General features: G+C 47.0%; 2 protein-coding genes and 1 non-coding gene across 8 annotated transcripts in view; 2 read left to right on the forward strand and 1 right to left on the reverse strand.

Moving 5' to 3' along the window:
- Window positions 1-14766, reverse strand: part of ITIH6 (inter-alpha-trypsin inhibitor heavy chain family member 6) — a 37103-nt gene extending 22337 nt beyond the window's left edge. The window contains 7 exon segments of the mRNA XM_027096785.1: window positions 3545-3661; window positions 8402-8571; window positions 10734-10913; window positions 10916-10977; window positions 11821-11840; window positions 11842-11932; window positions 14756-14766. Of these exon segments, the coding sequence (XP_026952586.1) occupies window positions 3545-3661; window positions 8402-8571; window positions 10734-10913; window positions 10916-10977; window positions 11821-11840; window positions 11842-11932; window positions 14756-14766 (651 nt within the window).
- Window positions 8653-26109, forward strand: MAGED2 (MAGE family member D2). Of its 6 annotated transcripts, none has more exons than XM_027096764.1 (13): window positions 8653-8663; window positions 19472-19545; window positions 19931-20422; window positions 20996-21304; window positions 21425-21488; window positions 21748-21827; window positions 22383-22477; window positions 23180-23259; window positions 23353-23395; window positions 23740-23802; window positions 24895-25009; window positions 25382-25788; window positions 25975-26109. In XM_027096764.1, exons 2-12 carry the CDS (start codon window positions 19501-19503, stop codon window positions 25778-25780), a joined length of 1785 nt encoding a protein of 594 aa, XP_026952565.1. In that variant the 5' UTR covers window positions 8653-8663; window positions 19472-19500; the 3' UTR covers window positions 25781-25788; window positions 25975-26109. The 6 variants fall into 6 exon arrangements, with proteins under 6 accessions (XP_026952565.1, XP_026952563.1, XP_026952562.1 ...); XM_027096762.1 differs by lacking the exon at window positions 8653-8663 and adding an exon at window positions 17758-17966; XM_027096761.1 differs by lacking the exon at window positions 8653-8663 and adding an exon at window positions 18504-18597.
- Window positions 24605-24733, forward strand: LOC113614951 (small nucleolar RNA SNORA11). The gene has a single exon (XR_003430792.1). It is a non-coding gene; the product is annotated as a small nucleolar RNA SNORA11 (small nucleolar RNA).
- Window positions 26110-26324: the final 215 nt, after the last annotated feature.

Below are 26324 nucleotides of genomic sequence, written 5' to 3' on the forward strand. Positions count from 1 at the left end.
CATACACATTAAGGATTATTATGTCTTCTTGGAGAATCGACCCTTTTACCATAATATAATGCACCTTTTAATCCCTGACAATTTACTTGCTCTGAAGTGTACTTGGTCTGAAATTAATATAGCTGTTCCAGCTTTCTTTTGATTAGTGTTAGCATGGTATATGTTCTTTGAATCCCATTACTTTTATCTATCTGTGTCTTTATATTTAAAATGGGCTTCTTGTAGAAAACATAGTTGGTTTTTGTTTTTGTTTTGTTTTGACACTGACAGCTTCCGTCTTTTTTTTTTTAATTTTTAAAATTTTGTTATGGTAAGAACACTTAACATGAGATCTAGTCTTTTAAATTTTGAAGCAATTTTTAAGTCCGCCGTACTGTTTTTTTTTTTAACATCTTTATTGGAGTATAATTGCTTTACAATGGTGTGTCAGTTTCTGCTCTATAATAAAGTGAACCAGCTATACATAAACATTATATGGAAGCTTCTGTCTTTTAATTGGTGTATTTAGACAAGTCATCATTAAGGTGATTACTGATATAAGTAGATTAATATTTGCTATATTTTAAACTGTTTTCTCTTTGTTTCCCTTTTTTTTCTTTGTCTCCTACTCTTTTCCTGCCTTCTCTGGTTTCAGTCGAGTGTTTTATATGACCCCATTGTCTCTCGTCTCTTAGCATATCCATTATGTTAAGAAAATTTCTTAGTGGTTGCCCTGGAGTTTGCAACATGCCTTTACAACTAATTACAGTCCACATTCAAATAACACTATACAGCTTCATGAATAGTTCAAATACCTTGTGACAGAGTAGTCCAATTCCTCTATCTTGTCCTTTATAACATTGCTGTCATTAATTTCACTTATCAGTAAACTATATTCACTGAATACATTGTTGCTATTATTATTTTGAACAAATCGTTATCTGTTAGATCAATTAGTTAAAAAATAAAATATATTATTTTACTTTTATTTATTCCTTCTCTAACAATCTTCCTTTCTTTATGTAGATCCAAGTATCTGAGCTATCCCGTTTTCATTCTCTATGGAGAACTTCTTTTAACATTTAGCTGTGCAAGACAGGTCTACTGGTGACAATTCTCTCAATATTTGTTTGGCTGATAAAGTCTTTATTTTTCACTTTGGAAGGACAATTTTGCTGCATACAGAATTCAAAGTGAGTGGTTTTTTCCTTCAACACTTTGAATGTTTCACTACACTCTCCTTTTCCTTGCATGGTTTCTCAAGAGAAATTCAATGTAATTCTTATTCTTGTTCCTCTATAAGTAAGATATTATTTTCTGTGGGCTTTTACAGGATTTTCTCTTTGTCTTTAATTTTCTGCAGGTCGAATAGGATATGCGTACATGCACATTTCTTGGTATTTATCCTGCTTAGTGTTCTCTGAGCTTCCTGGACCTGTGGTTTGATGGATGTAATTTATTTTGGAAAATTTGTATCTGTTATTCCTCCAAATATTTCTTCTGTTACTTTCTTTCTTTTCCTTATGGTATTCCCATTACACATGTTACACTTTTGTACATGTACACAGTTCTTGGATATTTTGTCTTTGTTTTTTTTTTAACATCTTCATTGGAGTATAATTGTTTTACAATGATGTGTTAGTTTCTGCTCTACAACAAAGTGAATCAGCTATACATATATCCCCATATCTCCTCCCTCTTGCGTCTCCCTTCCACCCTCCCTATCCCACTCCTCTAGGTGGTCACAAAGCACTGAGCTGATCTCCCTGTGCTATGCGGCTGCTTCCCACTAGCTATATATTTTACATTTGGTAGTATATATAAGTCCATGCCACTCTCTCACTTCATCCCAGCTTACCCTTCCCCCTCCCCGTGTCCTCAAGTCTATTCTCTACATCTGTGTCTTTATTCCTGTCCTGCCCCTAGGTTCTTCAGAACCATTTTTTTTTTTTTAGATTCCATATATATATATTTTTCATTCTTTTTTCTCTTTGCTTTTCAGTTTGGGAAGTTTCTATTGTCATATCTTCAAGTTCATTGATTCTTTCTGTGGCCATGTTCAGTTTCCTAATGAGCCCACCAAAGGCATTTTTCATTCCTGTTACAGTGTTTTATATTTCTAGTATTCTTTTTAATTTTCTTAGGATGTCCATCTCTGCTTAAATTTGCCATCTCTTCTTGTATGTTGCCCACTCTTCCCATTAGAACCATTAGCATATTAGTCATACTTATTTTAAATTCCTGGTCTGATAATTTCTAAGCTCTGCCATATCAGTTTGGTTCTGATGCTTGATTCATTTCTTCAGATTGTGTTTTTCCTTTTAGCACTCTTTGTATATTTTTGTTGAAAGCCAGACATGAGGTATGAGGTAAAAGGAAATGAAGTAAATAGACCTTTAGTGTGAGGTTTTATGTTTATCTTGTTAGGAGTTAGGTTGTGTTTGTTGGTTGCTGCAGTTGTGGGTGTCAGAGGCTAAAATTGTTTCTAGAGTCCTTGTTTTTGTTTCCTATGTTGTCTTGGATTTCCCTAGAGACTCTTTCATAAATAGAGTACAGGCTTCCAGTTCTTTCAACTGTAACCTCCTGCTTTTACACAGGAACCCAGCTGATATGGTGGTCATGCATGGGGGGAGGAGAAACATTCTATAGTTCTAGGATTAGGTCTCAGTCTTTTAGGGCACCTAGCTCCTGGAATATGCTCATCACAAGTTCTTTCAGCTTTTATCCTGCCTTAGATGAAATGGGAAGACTAAAAAGGTTTGGAGTTGGGTATATCCCTTCCCATACATTAAAGGCTAGAGGAGACAGTTTTCAATACTTCCCTTCTCCCAGTTTGGTTATATTCTCATAAAACACAAGTCAGTTAACCTTAGGGGGGATGGGCCCTGTGGTTCAAAATGTCAAGGTTAAAAGGTTACACTGTCCCAAGACACTAGAACTGTATATTTCTAGAACCCTAGAGTACAATGGTTTGAAACGCTGCTTCCAGAACTTCATGGATTCAGGCTCTAAAGTCAAAATCTCTTTGGCCTATGGCTCCAGGATTCTGTTTCAAGGGTGCTATGGTAGGTGGGGTACAAGACTGAAGCCTAGATGGACCCAGGGCTCTATGGCTTCTAAGCCCTATAAGGCCAGTGCACTGTATTCTTCTGGCTATATAGTCAAACAAAACAAAACAAAACAAAGCTGTGGCCCCTTGACAGTTCTGAATCTAAAATGACTACAGTTTTAATGTTTTGACTCATGCTTTATGATGCCAGAGTACTCTAGCCCAAAGTCTCTATGACTCTGGGCCTTTATGAGACCTGGAGGTTTGTGGTTGAGGCTCTTGATGGATTCAGGCCCCACAGTCCTATGTTTCAGTGTTCCTATGATTCTGTGGCTCCATATCTACGTGGCTCCTGATATGTAAGGTACCAAGACTCTAAGGTAGGCCTAGGCCTATAAGGTCCAAAGGTGATGGGATGGCAGGGTGTCTTGTCTCAGGGAACCACTGTACCAGCACTCTCTGCTTTCTGAGCTTTCTAAATCAAGAGCAATGAACGATCCCCAGGGTCCTTGTTACCTGCTTCATTTTGGTACCAAACATGGAGCCGCTCGCGTCAATAACAAACACCACGTTTTTCTTAACAGGTGGAAGGCTTCTGGGTGCAAAGTAATGAACAAAATAGCCATCGCAAATCTGGAGAAAAAGAAGTGGAATCAACAAAAACTGTGAAAGCCAGTCTAAATCAAGTCCCCTCTTATTTTGCTGCATAAAACCCTGCTCTTTTCCTTCCTAGGCCTTATCACTGTTGCTATTAAATAGGCATTTGTGGGATTGTTTGCTCAATGTCCATCTCCTCCACCAGAAGTGTATCTCTGCTGGTCAGGCTGCCAGCCCAGGGCCTGCCCCTGAGCTGTGGAGAAAATGAGACTGGCTTGTGGCCCAAGGCTCCAGGGATCAGGATCTCTGTAATATGTGAGTTCCTGTCTGTGAGAGCTGGGCTTGCATAGTCTTGAGGGCCCCTAGGGACGTTTTGCCTGGGCTCCAGGAACTGAGAGTGTTGTTTTAACCTCCCTCTATAGAGTGAGCCTGGGGCCCGGCTCCATTGCTGCCAGGGGCTGGGAGTTTGCAGGGCCTCCCTCTCCTCCTTAAACCTCCTTTCTGCTGTTGCTGGGCAGAGCAGGGAGGGGAGGAGGGAGCAGAGGCTGAGTGAGCTATTTGTTCAGAGGGGATTGGTTAGACCAGGTGCAGATGCCTTGGGCTATCGGGGATATGATTGGCTGCTGACCCCCTTCCCCCACTCCATCTCTCCTTCTGCAGAGCCTGGGGCCTGGGACAGTTGAGGGAAGGGGAGGGGGAAGCTGGAAGGGCCCCCAGGACCAGTGGCAGCTCAGCCTAAGGAAGTATAGGCTTGCTGAGGGTCTGAGCTGCCCAGGAGCCTGAAGCAAGCTCTGTCCTGGGATAACCAGCTTATTCTCCTCTCAGCCCTTCAGGCATTCTCCGGTCACAAAGCTGGACACACTATCTCCTCCCATCTTGGAGGGCGGGAGGGGCGTGGTGGAGAGCAGGAAGGAGATGGGAGGACATCTTGCTCTTCCCCTCCACCCCAGCCTTTGAATTAATTCACAAGCACAAGCGTAGGCTTTGTCTGCACTTTTTCCTGGCACTCTACAGCAGTTCCCCAAGCCCTGGATCAACCATCCTGCAACTGCCCAAGCCACAGGCAGAGTCCAGCTGCCCTTCTGTGTTCTTCCCATACCTGGGTAGGTGAGAGCTTCTGGGAAAATCACATTCCTACCTCTCCATGGTCCCAGGCTCACCAGTGACCCCACACCTCACATCCTATTATGTAAACCAGAGGCATGACCCAGGTCACCAACCTCTCACACTCCCTTCAACTGTCATGCCACCCCATTCTCAGGAAATGCCTCCCCTCCCTCTTCATGAAAAAATTAAGGGCACCAGGCCATGTCCCTTGGACTGCCCACCCCACCCTTGTGCAGGGTCCACACACCTATATGCCTCCTCCCTCTACTGAAAGACAAAACAATCCTTCCCTGACCCCATGCATGCCCAGCCTCCAGTACCTCCTCCACCAGCCAGACTCCTACTCTCCAACCCAGCCCATGCACCCGACTGGGTCTTCTTTAGAGTTTAAAAATGTTGGTGTCTTTTCCATCCACTAAGACAACCTCCATTCATCCCAATCCCACCCAAACTTCAAATCAGCTCCTTTCTTCCCGGTAGCATGCCAAGGTAATGAACTCGGCAGCTGCAATGGTCTTCTCACCTCCGGTTTACTCCTCTGCCCACTGCAGCCTGGCTCCCACCCCCACCGCTGATCCATCTCTCACCAAAGGTAGCAACGACCAGTTGGTTGGAAAACTCAGTGGGTGTATTTCAGTTCTCACCAGACTGCACCTCCCTGATATATTTCACAATTGACAATCACTTCTGCTCCTCAGAAGAATCTTTTCCCCTGGGATCCAGAGAGGATGAACACTCCTTATTCTCCTACCAGCTCTCAGGTCCATCGGATTCAGTCTCTTTCTTCAGCTCCATTTCCCCACTGTCCCTTAAACAGTGTTGCCTAATATTTGTCTGTCATGGCGTGCAAAGAGAATGATTACGTTTGTGTAGCACAATGGAGGGAAGTGGTGGGGATTTACAGCCCTGAATAGGCTGATGGCAGCTCCGTGGGGCCAGATACCCCAAGGGCTGTGGAGATCAATAGCTCCTAGACTGGGAAGCTCTACCTTAGCAACTGCCATCCTGGGTCTGCTCTTCTGGCTCTATACATTTGGCCTGGGTCACCTCCCTAGCTCTCTTGGATTCAACCCCTGAATCTCCACTGCTGACCCCACAACTCTTTCCCCAGTCCGATGCTCTTCACTCTTCCCCCTCCACAGCTTCATACACACTCACCATTGGACCTGTTCCCTTGGATGGCTGAAGCCTCCAATGTATGCTGCCCAAACAACAAATTCATTACCTTCCTCCCATCTCAGCCTTGCGTGTCTTTGTCATTTAGAGGCACCATCATCCACATGGTCACTCCAGATACAAACCTGAGTGTCACCCCTGAATCCTCCTGTGTCCCTCACTCCTCACATCCAACCAGCCACAAATTCATGCTGGTTTGATCTGCTGGATATGTCTCAGGCCCAACCCGCCTCGCCATCCCAAACTAATGAAGTCCAAATTTAGGGCTCCTTTCCCTCTGGTTTCCCTGCTTCTCCTGGGGCCCCTCCCGTCCATGCATCGTTGCAGCAGCTGCAAGGTCTGGTCTTTCTAAACACAAACCTCATAGCGTCATTCCCTCTCAGGGCTCCCTGGGCATGTTCAACATAAATTTTATGTTCCTTATCAAGCCCCTGCAGCACTCATGGCCTTCAGTCTCACCTCTTAGCATTTCTTGGGCCTCAAATCAAAACTCCAGGAACTCCAATCCACTTGTAGTTCCCTACACACCCCTGGATATTTCCAGCCTCTATTCTTTGTATCATGCAGCCCTCAGTTTACTAGACTGCCTTTGCCTTCTGGGAGCCCCCCTTCCCAACTTGGCACACTTCTTTGAATTCTTTAAGACCCAGGTCAGGCTCCCTGACCTCCTCACCCCTCATGATGGCTTCCATCATACTTATGTTGTCATTGATAAAGCACTTCTCATCTTGTGTCATTCTCGTGTCTCTCTGTTTCACCTGGAGACAGTGAATAAGATCTGTGTGTGATTCACTTCAGGGTTCCTGACATCAGCCAGCAGTGGGCATAACGGATTAGGTGCCCATGGAGTAAATGTGTTGGGCTTTGAAAGGCGGGCATACTCAAGTAAAATGGGAGGTGAATTGAGGGGTTCTTGGTTGGGGGATGCAGGAATCATAGCACACAGTGGATGGGAGTATCAGTCGTACTATTTAATGCCTAGTTCCGTCTGTTCTATCTGTATCTTTACTCCAGGCAATGATGGGAGAGGTAAAGAATGAACAAGCAGACAAATGTCTCAGTTCACACGTGCACGCGCGCGTGTGCACTCACACACACACACACACACACACACACACACACACACACACACACCAGAACACCAGGTTAAGGCCCTGCTGCCACCTACTGGCATGATACCCTCAGCTCCTATTCTGAGAGGGTGAATTGCTTCTATTCCCCTTACACAACAGGCCTCTGTTATACCTCTGTGCCTCTGCATATGCGATTCCCCTCTCTCTGCATGCCCTCCCCTTCATCCTATCGGCCCAGGTGGAGGTAAAGTCTATTCAGTTTTCCTATGCTAACTTAAAGGCCAACTCGTTCAGGAAGGCTCTCGTGAAACCCTCCTCAGTGGTATCCATACGTAACCCATTACATATTTATACACAGCCCTTAGAACCTTTTATGACTGCTCTGGCTCTATGTATCGAGTTACCTCAGGATGGGACATTTCCAAAGGGAGATTAGGGACTGTGTCCAACTCATTCCTGACTTCCCAGAGTCACTGAGGGCAGGACTGGGCTAGAGGTGTTTCCAGCTTGATGGAGGTGAGTCCACATATGAATGAATGAATGAATAAGTAAGTGCATGAGGAGAGGTGTAACCAAAGCACTATACTAGCCCAGAGCAGAGAGAGGAATTGTAAGTGGGGTGGGGTCATCATGGAGGTGGCACTGAAGCAAGGTTTTCAGGGATGAGGAGGACACTCGCCAGTGGAAAAAGGAGGGAGAAGACATTCCCAGGGCGGCAGACAGTATGAGCACATACTCAGGCACAGATGACTGGCAGGTTCAGGTGCTTTGGGACATTGGTGTGTGGTGTGGCGTGGTGTGGGGCAGCTGGAGGATGGTTTGTGTGCTGGAGGCAGTGAGAGGTGTGGTGGGAGAAGCAGGCTGGGACCAGACCTCTCAGGCTGCCATGCAATTGTTGTTGTGAAGCCAAGCGTCCCGGATCAGCCTCTACCCCTCTGGTAGAGCGTGGGACCTCTGCACATTCTTCGTGAGTGTGTGAGCTCAGAATTTAAGGGCTCCCTGTTTAGGCAAATGGCTCAAGTGAGGCAAAAAGAATTTTTAAAACTTAGAGACATCCAGAAAGCCCAAGAGAACATGAGAGTATCAGAGCTGCAGAAAGTGTGAGAGACTAATCGCTGGCCAATGGTTGCCTTTCCGAAAGGTCTGGTTAAGAGTGGGCTATGACTTGCTTCAGTTAGGAATGTATTCACCTGGATCTTGATTCAGTTTATACAGTTCTGGGTGTCCAATCCTTTGGGGGACACATGTGCCGCACCAGGTGTGAAGTCATGTGTCGCTACACACCGTCCTATCCGTGTTCACTAGTCCTCACTGATCCCTAGGGAGAAACAAACGTGCACCTTGTGGAGGCCAGCGCCTTGTTTCCCAGGTCTGTCTGACTCCAGAGCCCACGCTCTTTCCATTCTCCTGGCCCTCTCACCTGCACGTCTCCAACGATGTCCTCCATGACTACATCATACTGGACCACGAAGTCGGCCCTGATGCCTGAACTGGAGAAGGCAGACTGGTCTTGCAGTGTCGCGCAGAAGGTAATTCGGACACTGGTCTCTCCTCTCTCAATCCTGGTGGATGGGGGCGAGTCAGCCTCACCTGCATGGGTGGGGAGGGGTTAGGTGGGATGGAGAGCTCACCAGGCAGAAAGTCAGGTAAAGGGACATCAAAAGAGGCAATATCTGGGGAGGGTGAGAAGTAAGCCCTGCACCACCTGCTGTTCCTTTTGCCTGCAACGCCCCTCCACCTGCCCAAATGCTACATTCCTCTCCCAATCCTACAACCAGCTCCCCCTACTCTGCCTCTTCCACGGGCCCAGCCTGACAGACCCAGCCCCCACTCAGCTCCCAGGCTCTGGCAGCCTGGCCCTCACTCACAACTTCATCCTGGCTCATTTGCCATCCATCCAGGGAGCCCAGTCTCTGGAGGAGTGTCATGTCCCCAGGAGCCTGGATCTCCTCCCGGAGAGACCATGTCGTGTGTGTTGTGGAGAGAGACAGATACACAGTCAGGGCCTCGGTCTCCTCCCATGCCCCTTACTGCTGTGGGAAACTGCAGCCCAGCAACGTTCTCTTCTAGATAGAATTTCATGTGTTTTCTTCCCCCTCTGGCTTCTTGACTCTCAGAATCACGTGTGTGAATAAGACTTTTAGCGCCTCATGAAATCACAGATGAACTTCTGGTCCCGGATGTTTGCTGAGCTGGCCACAAGATCAACTCCTCTGGAATTTCAGCCCAAGACAAATGTCCATTTAGACATGCCTCTGTGCCTCCTTTTTTCCAGAAAATGGAAACTAGGGAATTCTGCTCCCCACCCCCCTTTCCTGCTACAGCTGTCAGGAAGCTTAGGGGCAAACTGAGCCCCCATACTCTCTGAGGCGTCTGCTTACATACATTCCCTTGGCTTCCTTCCTTTCAGAGGTCTTTGTTCTGTTTTATCCCCACAGGATTGGCTCTCCCCTCCGTTTTAACCTTTAAGGAGAAGGGGGGAGGGAGCTGCCATTTATAGCTTAGGGTTTAAGCATGCAAGCTCCAAGGACTCAGATGCTGCCTGTGGGCCCCTGGACAAGTTATTCACACTCTCTAAGCCTCAGGCTCCTCATCTGTAGCACGGGAAGGATAATAGCTCCTCTTTCATAGACAGTGTTTGTGCGAATTCAGTGAGATCATTTATGTAAAGCATTTGGAACCATACTTGGATCTTAGTAAGTGCTCGATAATGCTAATGATTACAATTATCATCAGGTCTTCATTACTCTGTACCAGTGATTTGCAGAGAGGAATTTTCTCAAATTCTCACAGTGGTCCTGGGCCATCGATTGCACGTCCCCATCGTACAGACGGGAAAAGTGAAGCAGAGCCAGTGAGTGATTTGCCTGCTGCCCCACCTTTGGAGAAGGTCAAAGCTGGGATTTGAACCCAGGTCTGTGTCTGTCTCTCTCTTGTCTGTATTCCATACTGTCTCTCTGGGTCAGCAGGATCCAAGTAGGTAGGACATCCGAAGCTAAACAGTTTAGCGAGAGTGGCCACATGACATGGGTGATTTCTCTGTGCCTGTCCACTTGTCCCTCAGCGGAGGCGTCTAGGCCGGACCAGTGGTTCTCCAATCTGACTGGACATCAAGTTCACTTGCAAATGGGTTAAAAAGATAGGTTCCTGGGCCCCTCCCCAACCTACTGAAGCAGACTCCAGGAGGGTGGGGTCCAGGAATCTGTATTCTGACAGCTCACATAGCGATTCTGCTGGCCGTAGCCAGTGTGGCCTTCAAACACCTTGAGATGGAAAAACAAACACCTTGAGATGAAGTTTGAAGCAAGCCTGGCAGCCAGGACATCCCTCTGGCATACAGGGCCTGAGATGATGTCCTCTGGGGCAGCCTGCACTTCACACTGTCCTCCCATTGCCCTTCCATTCTCAGTGGTGATTCCAGAGGAAAGCAAGTGTGGGCTCTGAATCCGTTAGCAATGTCAACATTTGATTTCATGGAGCTGACCCAGCAACTCCTTCTCCCCTTTTACAATTTCAGGAGGGAAATCACCACTGCGGGAAATGTGGGACTTGCTGGTTTCACACAGCTTGCAAGGATGAGAGCAAGTTTGTAACCGAAATATTTTCAACTCCAAACCTGCCCTCTTCTCCTTGTTTGAATGGGAAAGGAACCTAGGGCAGAAGTGGTATTAGAGGGAAGCAGAGGGAAAAGGGGCAGCTTCCCATTTAGGGAAGGCCAGTCTTATGGTTGACCTGTAGTGCTGCTCACATACTTGTGTGGGTGTTGGTGTGCAGGCGGCTGGTCCTCAGCGGTGGTACGTGAAGATAGCCAATGCCTGTCTTTTCTGACACTGTGACCTCTACACTCAGCCTTGTCACCAATTGGGGTCTCAGGCTCACCACCAGCTGGTACTGGCCCTGGTGCCGCTGCAGCAGCTCCTCGTAGGCGAGAAAAAAGTCACCTTTGTGGCTGTTGCCAGGCTGGTGAAGATGCGAAACTTCTCTGATTCTCAGTCCCTGGTCTTGAAAGGGAGGAGGATGAGAGATGGGATGTCGTGAGGAGGAGGGGAGCTGTTAGATGACCTAGTTCTGGCTACCCCCTCTCTGGCCCCAGCAGACCTGGCCAGGCTTCTGTTTCAGCTAAGTCCCTCAACCACAGTTAGTTATTCACTCACCCACTTGTTAAACTATCTCTCTCACTCATTCATCCTGTTAAATATTCTGCCTAAGAAATTCTATCACAGGCAGCTTACCCATAAGGAAACTATGTTAGTGAAAATCTGAATCTACAATAAAACAATAAGGGAGTAATGATTTATTTTATAAAAAGAGGTTTCAATTTACACACAATGTCTCTTTCCCTTCAAATAACCCCTCACGCCCACCCCTCCCCCATGCTTTAGACTAAGCTTGTTTATACGCCATTAATTCCTCAGTATGCAGTAGCCAAACCTAAAGTTTCCGTGCTTGATGAAACTCTTTTGGAGGCTGAGAGGAAACATTGAAGGAAGACAATACACTTCTGCCATCAGAATGGAACTCAGTTAGGAAACAGGATTTGATTTAGAGAAATCTCACTTGAACATAACCTTACCGGAAGATGCCAGTTCTTAAATAAGCCACATCCTGCTGGCAGGAGGAAAGTGGAAGTAGTGAAGTAAACTCCCATTTATTGAACACCTACTCTCTTATAGGTTTTGCTATTCATTAACTCACCTCATCTTCATGTAATCCTATGAAGTAGAGATCATTATCCCCACATTACAGAGGTAGAGATTGAGGCCAAGTGAGAACATGTGTAAGTCCCTGATCACACATCTAAGATGAACTTGTCATGTTTCAGACTGGTTGGAGCCTTACCTGATGCCTACATGAGCAGCTATTTTTTCCTTGCTGATGGGCTTCCTCATAGATTTTCTTTTCCTGGTGCTTCTCTTTGACTTCTGCAATGTAGACTTTATTGTTGATGGTCCTGATGGAGCAGGAAAGAGGAAGGACAGACAGAAACAGAGAAAGGAAAAAAGAGATGGTCAGTGACATAGACAGAAAGAGACATACAAAGAAGATGGAAGAGGAGGATGAGGGATGGGGAGAGAAAAAGAGCAAAATAGAACTGTGAAGCCAGAGTGAGAGAAGGAAGAAGAGAAGAGAGCAGAGTCCAGGGAGATAAAAGCAGGTGAAGCAGTTATCATTATCTCCATTTGTCAGGTGGGGAAATAGAGACAACACAGTTGGTATATGGTTGACTTGGTGTTAGGACTTTATGTTTTCCAAAGTGTTGAATGAATTCCATGTTTTGGCACATAAAATAATTTTAGGTGGGACACAACTGAACATTTTTATTACAATTGTTATATATTTACTGTAATGTGTATTAAAAATATAAGTAGCACGTTGAACACATGAGCTCATAGATATTGTTACTTAGGATAAGCCTAACTTAGGTAATCTTAAGTGTATCTATTTACAGAAACTATATTAAGTAACTAATATGGTGGGCGGCACAGGCAGTAAAAATTGTGAAAGCAGAATGCAAATTGCTGCAAAGGCATCTGAGATTGACTAGGGAAGGGGCCTTGACCTTAGCGGGCTCAGAGACCAATGAGATACTAATTCAAACTTGTTTTACCCCAGTTTTTCCTATTGCTCTAAAGAAGGTAATAAGGTATAAAGGAGTTCAAAGAAGGGAGGAAGCACTTTTGCCCAAGTCTTCCAGAAAAGGTCCTAGAGGAGGTGGCCTTGGTGGTGGGGGAGTTCAAATTAGGGAAGATTTGGACAAATGATCATCACTGGCCATGCCTCCTCAGTCTCCTTTGTTGGCTCCTTCTCTTCTTGATTCTAAATCTTTGGAACATTCCTAGACTCTGCTCTAGACCTCCCCTTCCTCTCCTCTGTTCTTTCTACAGTCACTCTCTAGGTGAGGTCATCTAGTCCCATGGGTTTAAATATCATTTGCACACAGAGGCCTCCCAAATCTGTATCTCTAGTGTGGACCTGTCTCCTGAACTCCAGACCTATATATCGCTTACTTGACATTTCACTAGCATTTCCAATAGGCACCTAAAGCTTAACATATCCCAAACTGAGTTCCTTGTAGCTCCTCCACCTCCCAAATCTGCTCCTCCCTTGGTTTTCCTTATCTCAGGAAATAGTTGTTCGGCTGGAAATCTTAGAGTAATGCTTGCCTCCCTTCTTCCTCTCATACACCACTTCTAATCCATCAGGGAATTTTGACCCTATCTTTAGATATGTCCACAATCTGATTACTTCTCCCCACACCCACAATTACTACCCTAATCCAAACTACCAACATTTCTTGCTTGGATAAATGCAACAACCTACTAACTGGCCTCCTTCTTTAAAGCCTTGCCTCCTTATTACCTGTTCTCTTCACAGCAGTCAGACAGATCCTAGATCCTGTTAAATCCTAAGTCAGACCATATCCCTTCTTTGCTCAAAAGTCTATGTGGCTCTTGTCTCAAATCAGAGTAAAGGCCAAAGTCCTCACCAGGACCTCCATGGTCCTATACTATATGGCTCCCTGTCACCTCTTTAACCCCATCCCCTCCTTCTCTTCACCTTATTTATTATTCTCCAGCCACCAAGGCCTCCTTGCTGTTTCTTGAGTTTTTTCAGAACACTCCTGTTTAAGAGCCTTTACAATTTCTGTTCCCTTTGTTTGGAACACTCTTCCTCCAGATATTGGCAAATCTTATACTCTCTCTTCTTTCAGGTCTTTGTTCAAATGTCATTTCCTCAGAGAGACATCCTTGATCGCTCCTAAACAGCGCCTTCCCACTCACTCTTTATCTCTCTTGCTCTACTTTCTATTTCTTTGTAACACTTATCCATAAACTGACATATACTTCCTTGTTTATTTTTCCCTTATCTGCCTTCTCCATTGGACTGTAAGCTCCTTGAGGGCAAGGATTTTTTCTGTATTAATTGCTGCTGTATCCCCAGTACCTGGAATGCTGCCTGGCACATAGTAGGCGCTCAACAATTATTTGTGGAATGGGCATTCAATACAGACAGCAGGAAAACACAGGGACCATGTTTCAGAGAACAGCAAGTAGTTAGATTTGGCTGGAACAGAGAGGTAGGGAAAGGAGTTATGGAGAGAAGTTTGGAGTGGTTGTATAAGCCTAGAGAATAAAGGGTTTTGAACACTAGACTCAATGAGCTCATATGACAGTGAAGACTAGATATGGAGAATGGGAGTCCAAGATAAATCTTGAAGGGGGGGATGGGTCAGATCTGGTCTTTGAGGAGTGATAGATAGTTCCTTGTCCTAGAGAACATTACTGCAACTCTGCAAGCGGCAGGAACAACAGTCTCTCTTTAACAAATGGAAGGCACAGGTACTGGGGGTGGTTGGGGTAGAATGAAGTTATTTGACCAAAGAAGCAGTTTCTAGGAACACTTGAGGAGGATATGCAACCTGCAGAAAAGACCACTCAGGTGGGAAGTGTTTCTAGGCAGCTGAAACAGACTATTGCTGTGGCTGGGCTCATGTGGGGGTGGGCTGAGCTGGCATTGCCCCAAGGTCTCCTGGGGGTTGTAGGGGTGTAGGGTGGGGCTGGTCTGGCAGCAGCACACTGGGGCCTCTCTATGTGTGCTACCTGCAGCAAGCATACTTTCCATGGAGTCTGCCCAAAACATTTCCTCCAGCCTGCTTTGCTTAATTAAAAAAATTATTTTGGAGTTTTTTCTATTAGAGCAAAAATCCACATTCTGTTTGACTGCTTAGCTCTTGTATCATTTGACCAGCAACCTCTCTGGTGAGCCCCCATACTCCAAACCCATGCTGTCTTTTTTGCCTTTGATCTTCCTGGGTCACCCACACACAGTGATCCTGGTTCCTTCCAGTCTTACCCATATGGAAATCCTGTTTCCAGGAAGCTTTCTTTGACTACCTCACCACCTCTCCCATGAACTCCCTTGCCAGGGACACACTGCCTACCTCCTCCAACCTTTCCTCTCTTCGGGGGAGTGCCATCTGTCCATCAAGGCCAGGAGGTTCCTGATGACAAAGCTCAGGCTCTAGGGCTGCTGTTAACAGAGGCTTACAGATTGTTTATAGCACAAAGCCCACCTCTGGTGAGGGGGTCTGTGCAAAGGCCGAAACTCTGCACGTGCTGGCCTCATTCATCTGCTAAATCTGAGTCACTCTTCCCGTTGGGACCATTTTCTAATTCACACTAAGGTATTATATGAGCCAATGAGGCCCCACCAAGTTCTCCTTATCTGCTCCTCCTCTCAACGTTTACCATCTCAAAGAAGGCACTGTCATCTACCAGGTCAGACAAGCTGAAATCAGGTGGGCACCTTCTATCTTTACTTACTCCCCACATGTATGCACCAGGTTGTTTCTCCCTCCTTATGGTATCTCAAATCCCACCCCCACTACGCTGTTCCAGCCCTCAGCAGCCCTTATGCGGATATTGCCTCAGGCTCCTTACTGAGCTCCCTGCTTCCCAGCTGGCCTTTCCAGCCCACCCCACCTCACTATTGTCACTCCTTGCTTAAAACCTTGCCATATCTCCTCATTATGGGCCACAGTTATTTCTAAAGTGGAGTACATACACTCTGGGGGTGCTGGAGTGTGTACACGCCAACACACACTGAGGGAGTGGGAAAACAATGTTAACACTCTACTTATAGGGTTTTCTCTTACATTGTCTATGTATATTTTTACATATGCTTCCAACACTATTGACTCCTCCCACCTTTTGAAATATTCTCTTCCTTTGGTTTTGTGGCATTACTTTCTCCTGCTTTTCGCTCTGTCTCCTTGGTCATTACTTATCTGTCTCTCTCCTGGGCTCCTTTTCCTTCACCTATGCTGAGGTTGCTGTTGGCCTCCAGGGCTCTTCCCTGGGCCCCGTCTCTTCTAAGGTTTTTATTCTTCCCAGGCCCAGGGAAGAGCCGTTAGTATTCCATATGTTAGTGAAAGGGGTTACCATCTACACATTTGATCTCTCAAATTAGATTCCCAAAAGTTGCCTTTGACACTTCCCTCCTCCTCACCCCTTTCCCTACATCCAACTATTCATAAAGCCTTGCTTTTTATTTCTTTAATATCTTCTGAATTCAATCACTTCTCATGACCTCCACTGCTACCACTCTAGGCCTAACCACAATCATTGTTTACCTGGATGACTACTCTCCCTTTTTCCAGGAAGACATCTAATTCATACTCCTAACGGGTTAGGCAGCTAGAGTGGTGTTCTTTCTAGAACACAAATCTATGTTGCATCCAAGCCTAGAACCCTTCAATAATCTCTCAGTGTTATCAGGATCAAGACCACAGTCTTTATCTTGGCATTCAAGGCTTGCCATGATTTGAAAGGGATGGGAATTTGGGGTACTAGAACTGGAAGAGAAGAAGGGCTGTGTCTAGTGTGAAATAAAGCCCTGTAGATGGGGGGAGAGAACCTAGGAGGTAAGAAAGTGGTGAGCTGATGTCACAAACTTGGAGGGAGCAACAATTTAGAGAAAAAGTCAGGCGAACAGAAGCCCACCATGAATATCTGTGAAGTATGTGTGTATGTGTGCATGTGTATGTTGAATTGTCCATAGAACATAGGGATTCATATTTTATTTGCTTAATAGAGGAAAAGGTGACTTCATAAAGCAGAAGACATAACCATTTGAATTACTTTTGATATAGGAAACATATTGAATATTAATTCTATAACTGACCACTGTGTTGACTTTTATTATGGTTTCTAACAACATTAATTGATGCTCTCAGGTTGTCCAGGTCTGCATTCATATACTCTGTAATTAATGATAATGTTGTTTACTTTCAATTTTTTATACATCTTATTTTGTTCTCTTGAATAGACCCAATTATTGATACTTATGTGAATTTATTACGTGGTAAAGGTGCCATTTCAAATCAGTGGGGGAAAAGATGGATTAATTTGCACATGGTGTAGGGATGAGGCTATATTTTTGGAAAATAATTAATCTTTATACAAAATAAATGTTGGAGTGATCAAACATTTAAATGTAAATAATAAAACCATAAAACTGCTTGGAATAAAAGCAGTGATTATTATAACAGGAGTGTGGAAAGCATCTCTAAGCATGAAGCAGAATCTAGTCATGGTAAAGGAAAACCTGATACATTTCACTACATAATAATTAATCCTTTTTGTATAGCAAATATTATCCTAAATAACATGAAAAATATTTGTAGTATATGCAACACATAAACATGCAAGAGACATTGCTGGTGGAAATGTTATTCTGTGTATCTTTTTAAAGTTGACAAGTTTTGTATCAAAATGGAGTCAGCACTGCTTGTAATAGTAAATAAAAAATGAAAACAATCTAAATGTCTATGTATCCTGGACTGGTTAAATACATTATGGGACATTTACAGAGAAAAGATTATGGAGCAGTTAAGAAAAATGTGCACTATGGAAAGCTGTTTAGAATATATAACTGGGAAAAAATAAAACAAACCCTGGTCACAGAACAGTAGGTATAGTGTACCATTTGTGGGGAGAAAACCCAAATAATTAGTATATAAATAGAAACAAATCTGGAAGAATGTATATCAGAACGTTAGTACTGGTTATTTCTGGGGCATGAGATAAGGGTGGCCTTTCATTGGTATGTTACATATTTCTGCATAATTTGAAATTTCACAACTACAACATGTTACTTTTGCAATAAGCAATATATATATATATATATATATATATATATATAAACATATTCAATGAATGAATCGCTTTGAGGCGGTAGTTTTGGTTTGGAATGGCTTCAGACCAAGCCTGGTACAGTGGCATAAACACGGGCTTCGGCGTCAGACAGCCCTGAGCGGGGCCCCATTGCCCCACCCCCGAGGAAGGAGAAGGGGGGTGGCAGGGGGCTGCGGAAAGGGGCTGGGCTGGGCTGGGCTGGGCTGGCTGCAGCTCTAGTCCAGAAGGCTGAGACTTCGAGAGGGACTGAGAGAGGGCAGACGAATTCCGGACTCGCTAGAGGACAAGGTGAGGGACGTTGAGATTGGGGTTTCCAGACAGTGGTTCCAGTCCCCTCGAACCTAGAGCCAGGCAGGTGGTCAATTTTTACTGCACCACTGCAGCTAGGGGAGAGGTTACTCGGAGTGGGATGTAGGCAACGAAGACGACCGAGAGAGTAGTAGGCTGTATGGACTGGAGAGCAGAGGCTAGTTGAGGAAGAGGGGGAGAAAAACTGGGAACCGGGCGTGTTGAGTGGTGGATGGAGAATATGAGGGGGAAGGGGAATACTGAGAGGAAGTGGAAATTAAGAGAAGAAAACAGGGGATGTAGAGAAGGGTTAAGGAATACTGGGGGAGGGGGTGCAATGGTAGCATGAAGGAGGATGTAAGGAATGGGAATCCGGAATTCTGTGGGGTAAATAGGAACGGCGATGGAGAAATAGGGAGCAGGGAACAAGGCAGAGGGAATACGGAGTGGTACGGAGTGGGGGATAAGGAATGAGGAGCGGGCGGGGGGGAAGGGCAGACTGGCTGGGACGGAGGCCCCCTAGGGAGGCGGAAAGGGGCGGGACCACTTCCGGCCTGGAGGGGGGAGGGCAGTCTGAGTTTATGAGGGGCTCAGAGGGAGTGGACCCACTCAGGAGTAGTAGAAGGACGAGGTGAGCAGGGGGGCCCAGCTCTGGATCCGAGCCCGGGAGGGGTCGGCCCCACCCTCTGGGATCTGGAGAAATCCTGCTCTAAGGACCGGATCATACCGGATCCATCCGGCCGGGAAGGGAGGGGACAGGACCCTGTTTGGCTGGGCCCAAGATGGAATCACTAGCTCAATACTGATTTGAGGAGGGGGGTGTATTAGGGAAGGGGCGGAACCAAGATGCGCTTGGCCCCTGTTTGGAGGGGGGCGTATTATGAAAAAGGGCGGGACCGGACGGTGCAGTGGACTTGGGCTGGATGTCAGCAGGGGAGGGGCCTGGACCCCCAGACGCTGCGACAATTTGAGAGAGAGGCTTGTTGGGGAGGGGGCGGGACCGAATGGTACTACGAACTTGGAGAGGGGCGTGTTGGAAAAAAGTACTGGACTGAGCCTCTATTTACGCATGCGCACTATGGATCTCTGGAAAGGGGCGTGTAGTGAAAGGCCAGCTTGGAGACAAGCCAGCTGCCAAATGCGCATGTGCACGGTGGACATCAAAGAAAGCTTCTGCTGGGAAAGCGGGCGGGGCTGAGATGGGCCCTGCAACGGATGCGCATGCGCACTGTCGACTTGCGGCTGGGGGGGTGTGCACTGGGAAAAGGGGCGGGGTCCTCAGAGCTGCCGCGCTGGCACATCTTCCTGGAGTAGGGGAGGGTACGGCTGCAGAGAATTGAGATCTAGGCGCTCTGGATTACTGAATTTGAGAACGGGGGCCTTGGGGGGGTGGGGAGAGGGTTTGGGATTGGGACCCTAGGGAAGGTGGGTATCAGCCTCCAGGCCGAGCGGGAGAGAGGACGTTAAGTGAGCTCGCCTCTTAACCCAGGCCTTCTCTCCTTCAGGCTCAGCTCTTGCCAGGCCAACTTGAGACATGTCTGACACAAGCGAGAGTGGTACGGGTCCAACCCACTTCCAGGTAAGCCCTTCTTCTGCCCTCTCCCTAGCTGCATTTGCTCTCCAGCCCCTGTTGCTGCCCCAAATCTCTTGGCACCTCCCCTCCCATCCCAGCCCTTCTCCATCTACCTACCTGCTTCGTTGCCGCCTCCCTCCCCCAAGTAGAGGGAGGGAGGAGGGAAGGAAGGAGGGAGGAAGGAAGGAGGGAGGAAGGAAGGCGGGAGGGAGGGTAGGCCCGCCCCTCTTCTGCTCAGAGGAAAGGGAGGCCTTGTTGGGCTGAGGTGGTCAGAGCACACTGCAAGTAGGAGTTAGTGTAGGTCAGAGAAGTGAGGCCCTGGAATTTTGGGGCCATTTGCCTAGTTGGGGGTGGGGAGAAGGTCTGTGAGCTTCCCTGCTTCCTCTTGCAGGCTGAAGCTTCAGAAGAGGACCGTGGCTTGAAGATGCAGACCCTATTGACAGTGACCCAGAACTTGGAGGTCTCAGAGGCACCGAAGGCCTCAAAGGCACCAGAGGTCTCAAAGGCCATGAAGGTCTCAAATTCTGCAGGAGTTTCAAAGACCACAGAGGTCTCAAAGGCCACAGAGGCTCAGGAGGTATCTGCCACTCAGGCCTCAGCTACCACTAAGCTGACTGATACCCAGGTTCTGGCAGCTGAAACGAAGAATCCAGCAGCTGACACCAAGATGCAGAATACTGACCCTCAGGCTGTGACAATGCCTGCTACTGAGACCAAAAAGGTCAGCTGTGGGGCTGATACGAAGGTCAATACAAAGACCCTGGAGACTGAGGCTGCTGCCTCTCAGGCTCTGGCAGATGAACCTGAGCCTGAGGGTGCAGCTGCACAGGCTCAGGAGAATCAGGATACTCGGCCCAAGGTCAAGGCCAAGAAAGCCCGAAAGGTAAGACCCTTGCCTTTCTGTTTCTCTCAGTTGGTTCATGGTTCTATAAACCTTTAGAAAGTTCCCTCAGCTCATCAAGGCTGTGGCGGGACACTAAGAGAAATGTGATATAATTCCTGTTTTCAGAAAGCTCACAGACTGGTGGGCACATGAGACAGGAATACGAACAGCTGCAATCTGAATGAAATGCAGTTTATATTTACATAGTAGCTACCATATGTCAGGCCTTGAGCTAGGCACATTCACACAGGTTATCTCATTAAATCCTGAAAGTAATCTAGTTTTGTAGAGAAGGAAGCTGAGTCCCAGAGAGGTGGAGTGACATGTCCAGGATGGTATAAGCAGAGCCAGTGGTGCACACAGGAGGAGGAGAAGCCTCAGGCCCCATCCTTGTGTTGCTCCTGGCCTGGTGGGAAGATGAAACTCCTGCTTGGAAAACAGTGAAAGACAAATCCAAGACTCAGGCAGTTACTACAAGAGTGGGATTAGAGGGGACTTCAGGAAGAGAGAAGATGAGGAAAAAGGACCATCTGCATCATCTGCCAATGTTGTGCTTGCTCTCCATTGATGCAGGTGAAGCATCTGAATGGGGAAGAGGATGGCAGCAGTGATCAGAGTCAGGCTTCTGGAACCACGGGCGGCCGAAGGATCTCAAAGGCCCTAATGGCCTCAATGGCCCGCAGGGCTTCAAGGGGCCCCATAGCCTTTTGGGCCCGCAGGGCATCAAGGACTCGGTTGGCTGCTTGGGCCCGGAGAGCTTTGCTTTCTCTGAGGTCACCTAAGGCCCGTAGGGGGAAGGCTCGCCGCAGAGCTGCCAAGCTCCAGTCATCCCAAGAGCCTGAAACACCACCACCTCGGGATGTAGCCCTTTTGCAAGGGAGGGTAAGAAACCTGTCCTTTCCACTCAGCGTTATTCACTGCTTTGCCTGCCCTCTTCTCTGCCATCCTCTCAAGTCTTCTGCAAGCATGTTTTGATCATTCCATCTTTTCCTCCTCTCCCAGGCCAATGATTTGGTGAAGTACCTGTTGGTTAAAGACCAGACGAAGATTCCCATCAAACGCTCAGGTAGAGTTCTACTAACCCTCCCTTCCCCCAGCTCTGTTCTCCATTGCCCTCTCCCCCATGTGCTGAGGGCATTTCTTGCTCTCCTGCTCCCACTTATGTCCTCCTAAAGTTCTAATTTAGCAGTAGTAGTATCTCTGTTCATTAGCTTAGAACGTGTTTATGCCACCCACAGCAGGGTTGGTGAAGGGTCTTTAGTTTGGGTATGGGGGCCACCCGGCCTCACTTCTGCCCAGGTGCTCGCAACACTCTCCCCTTGCAGACATGCTGAAGGACATCATCAAAGAATACACTGATGTGTACCCTGAAATCATTGAACGAGCAGGCTATTCCTTGGAGAAGGTGAAGGGGCAGACCTGGGGGATGGGTGCAATGGGGTAGCCTTGAATCAAACAAAGGTGTACATGTCTTTACTGGGGGGTACCACAGAGACTAATCCAGCCCCATCACTGTGCAGATGGGCAGACAGTGGCCTAGCAAGGGGCATAGACTAGCTTGAGGTCACACAGTAAGTCAGTGGTAAAATCACAGCTAGGACCCAAGCCACCCAGCTTAGTCCTGACTTCTGTCCACTGCTGGACATGTCCTATAATGTATTTCAGATGTTCTTTCTCCCTTTCATTCCCCACTCTCTGGCTGCCTAGATTCCCACTAATCACAAAGATGATGTTGATTAAAAATAATGCATTTGTTGCCTGTTTGCCGTGTGCTGGCCACTCAGCTAAGTGATTTAAGGGCATTATCTCACTGATGTTTCTCTCTCACACACACACATACACACACACACACACACACACACTCACACACACACACACACACCCCTAGTCACAGGGGGAGCTGTGGGATGCCCAGAAAGCTGAATTCTGTGATCTCACAAGCTGTTTTCCACATCTGCAGGTATTTGGGATCCAATTAAAGGAAATTGATAAGAATGACCACTTGTACATTCTTCTCAGCACCTTAGAGCCCACTGATGCAGGCATACTGGGAACGTAAGCTGGGAAAGGGCTGGGGTGGGAGGGAGGCTTCTGCTTTTGCCCATGGTACTACTCCATCCCTGTCCTCTCCCCACATCCCCTTAGGAAGTCAGGAAAGACAGAGCCTAAAAACCCCTATTCCAGCTCCTGCACGTAGTTGGAGCCCTGCACACAATAGTGATACCTGATTATGATTTACTGTAGGGTGTAGAAGCCTGGGGCAGGGCACTCCTACTGTCAGGCTTTTTGTTTCTCCCGAAGCTTCCCAGGAAAGCAGACCTGTCATTGCTTATCTCTTCCTGTTGGCCTTGGTAGAATGGTTCTCACAGGAGGGCTTCCTGGTATGAGTGGCTCATGATGTTTGAAGGCCAGGAGCATCAGTGGGGCTGTGCGTAGAATTCTCTTGGAGCTGAGGGGTCTGGGAGAGCAAGAAAGGACTCACATTGGTTGGGTGTCCGGGTTGTACTGGGTTGACAAGTACAAGTACAATTCTATCCTCTCAGCAACCTGGGGAGAGGAGAATGTGATTTTCCCATTTTATGAATAGGAGAGTCTAAGTGCCTTGCCCAGGGTCACATAGAGCTTGAAGCATAGACTGGGCAGAATTCTCTCATATGTGAAGAATCTGGGAGAAGCTAGCCTAGTGAGCTGGCTGGTGTGTTTTTTTGCAGATAGCTCCTGGATGTAAACCTTCTCTCTGTCCCATTATTCCCCTAGGACCAAGGACTCACCAAAGCTGGGTCTCCTCATGGTGCTTCTTAGCATCATCTTCATGAACGGAAATAGGTCCAGCGAGGGTGAGTGGCTGGGCTGGCAGCTGAATGGGGGGTCATGGTCGGAATTCCACATGTTCATTTTCTATCCCTGTTTCCTTTTGCCTCCCCTTGCAGCTGTCATCTGGGAGGTGCTGCGCAAGTTGGGGCTGCGCCCTGGGTATGATTGGGCTCTGTCAGTGCTTGCTGTCTGTGTTGTCCTTTGGCAAGAGAAGATGGTCCCAGGATTGCATCAGCCTGGTGATCTGGTGGAGTGGGCAGGGTTGCTGGACTGGGTAGAGGGTCCAGGGTTCTGACCTGGGTGGATGGGGAAATGGTCCTGAACTCTGCTGTCTGTCTCACTGACTCTTGGGCTTCTGTGGAGCTTCCATCTTAGGTTGGAAGCCTCTTTTCCATGTTGGAAATGTCTCTGCCCACATCTGGGAAGTGCAACAGCCCCAATTATATTTATCTATGTATGTAATTATGTATGTATGTATGTATTTTATCATTTTCTGCTGTCAGGATACATCATTCGCTTTTTGGGGATGTGAAGAAGCTCATTACTGATGAGTTTGTGAAGCAGAAGTAAGTGTCTAGTGTTCCTGTGTTCCATGCATTTTGCCTGTCTTAGAACTGAGTAATAAAGCTGTGGTGCACGTGCATGTGCATATGTGTGCGTATGCAGGTGGTAGTTTATTCCTGAGGTAGTGGCAGAGAACAGAAGCACACATTTCCTGACCTACTTGTACTCTCACATATGCCTTTGGAACAATTCTTCAAGGGAGGGATTGTCATCACCAGTATTGTACGCATGAGGAAACTGAAGCTCAGAGAGGTGAAGTAATTTGCTCAGGGTTATTATACAGGTAGCAAACGGAAGAGTTGTATTTAGATCCTGGCCCCAATACCTTGGTTCTTTTTTACTATGCTAGCTAGGGCTTCATAGAAATTAATCTCCATAAAGAAATGCCATAGAATGGTAGCTTTAAGCAGCCACGTACTGTGCTGGGGTCTTGACTAGTACATCTCGTTTCATTTTCATAACTACCCTGCAGAATAGCTGCTGTCATCTCATCCCCTGTATCAGTTGAGGAGCCTAGGGCTCAGAGAGTGGAAGCCTGAGCATGGCTCCGGCTGGTAAAGGATTCATTTGGACTTGAAGCCCAGACCTCCTGACTTTTCTGGCCAGGGCCCACCCTATTCTTGGTCCTTGGAGAACATGTGTGCACTCATACAAGTGTACCAGCACACACCTGTGGGCTCACATACAGATGGTCGAGAGTATGCATGGAGTCCACTGCTCTTGGTTGACTGTTTCTTCCTGTACAGTCATTTTCTAGGGTGGACTGTCCCAGGGTTCAGCCAGGCCATGGACAAGCCCCATGGTGAGGTGTGCTCAGAGCAGGGGGCCTGAAGAAATGGCTCCTCTGTTTACAACACACCCAACAGGAACCTGGGTTATTGTGACAAGGGGCACAAAACTCGTGGCCTTCCTATGAACAAATGCCCTACACGTGCCCCCTGCACCTCCACGTGGCTGCTGGGCAGGACCAGTGGGATAGGGCTGAATATAGGAAGAAAAGCTGCAGTATTTAGTGGGGGAGTTTTCCACCTAAATGCATGAGTGGGCCACGAGTGGTCTTACAGACATAAAGGCTTTGAACCTCTCTTTTCAAGGTACCTGGACTATGCCAGAGTCCCTAATAGCAATCCGCCTGAGTATGAGTTCTTCTGGGGCCTGCGCTCTTACTATGAGACCAGCAAGATGAAAGTCCTCAAGTTTGCCTGCAAGGTAATTGGAGAGCTGTCCAAGCCTGGCACATCAAGAGCATGGGGTGCCACTGTTTAGGGTAGGCTGTGTGCAGAGCAGCCTGCAGCTCATGCATGAACATTCTGAAGCCTGTATTAATGTGCAAACACTCTATCTGAATAGTTTAATCCTTAAAACTAACATGTCATTGCCTTACTGCAGATGAGAAAACTCAGGCTCAGAGAGGTTGTCAGGTGTTATGTCCAAGGTCGCAGAGATAGTAAGTGTCAGAGCAGGGATGGAATATTAGGTGTATAATTACTAGTAGTATTTATTGTATTACTATAATTTGCATCCTGTAGGCGCTCAGTGTTCAGATTATGATCCTTCAGATGGTTGTTATTCCTGTTTCAGGTACAAAAGAAGGATCCCAAGGAATGGGCAGCTCAGTACCGAGAGGCAGTGGAAGCAGATATGAAGGCTGCGGCTGAGGCTGCAGCTGAAGCCAAGGCAAGGGCTGAGATTAGAGCTCGGATGGGCATTGGGCTCGGCTCTGAGAATGCTGCTGGGCCCTGCAACTGGGACGAAGCTGATATTGGACCCTGGGCCAAAGCCCGGATCCAGACGGGAGCTGAAGCTAAAGCCAAAGCCCAGGAGAGTGGTGGTGCCAGCGCTGGTGCCAGTGCCAGTGGCAGCTTTGGTGCTAGCACCAGCCTGACAGCCACTCTCACGTTTGGGCTCTTCGCGGGCCTTGGTGGAGCTGGTGCCAGCACCAGTGGCAGCTCTGGTGCCTGTGGTTTCTCCTACAAGTGAGATTTCAGGTATCTATTTAGACTTGGGGGAAGCCGGGCCTCGGGGGAATGGGATGAGGAGCTGGGTGGTTATAGGAAGGCCAAGGTTGGAGGACCACATGGAGAGTGTGAGAAAACACTACTTTTGGCATTTTATTCCTTCTTTTTTGGTGGATATCAGTTGACTTTTTGATTTTCTTTTACTTGTGTTTTCAGATATTCCTAATCCCAGCAGTCTTTCTCTTCGAGCCAGGGTGCATCCTCAGAAACCTACTCAACACAGCACTCTAGGCAGCCACTATCAATCAATTGAAATTGACACTCTACATTAAATCTATTTGCCATTTCTGAGTTTATTGCTTTTTTTGGTGGGCTGTCACATTTTGGTATCACATTTTAAAATGAATTGGGAAAGTTTCCACCTCAATCTGTGCTTAGCTTTAGGTGACACTGTCAAATAGAGTAAAATTAGAGCAAAATTAGCATGTTTCTCTAGGATAGGTTGGGCCCCATCTCTAGCCTATAGAGCAGGCAGGATTGCAGTGGTGTGAAGAGTCATGGGGATT

The sequence above is a fragment of the Aethalodelphis obliquidens genome, unplaced genomic scaffold (assembly GCF_003676395.1).
Source record: "Aethalodelphis obliquidens isolate GAN/ISIS:26980383/991018 unplaced genomic scaffold, ASM367639v1 scaffold108, whole genome shotgun sequence".
Taxonomy (NCBI): domain Eukaryota; kingdom Metazoa; phylum Chordata; class Mammalia; order Artiodactyla; family Delphinidae; genus Aethalodelphis; species Aethalodelphis obliquidens.

Excerpts from the sequence above, each read along its gene's own strand:
- MAGED2 (XM_027096764.1), top strand. The coding sequence starts at position 19,501 with ATGTCTGACACAAGCGAGAGTGGTACGGGTCCAACCCACTTCCAG. Across the intron at positions 20,423-20,995 it reads AGGCCAAGAAAGCCCGAAAG|GTGAAGCATCTGAATGGGGA; the intron begins GTAAGACCCTTG and ends CCATTGATGCAG. Across the intron at positions 23,396-23,739 it reads AAGTTGGGGCTGCGCCCTGG|GATACATCATTCGCTTTTTG; the intron begins GTATGATTGGGC and ends TTCTGCTGTCAG.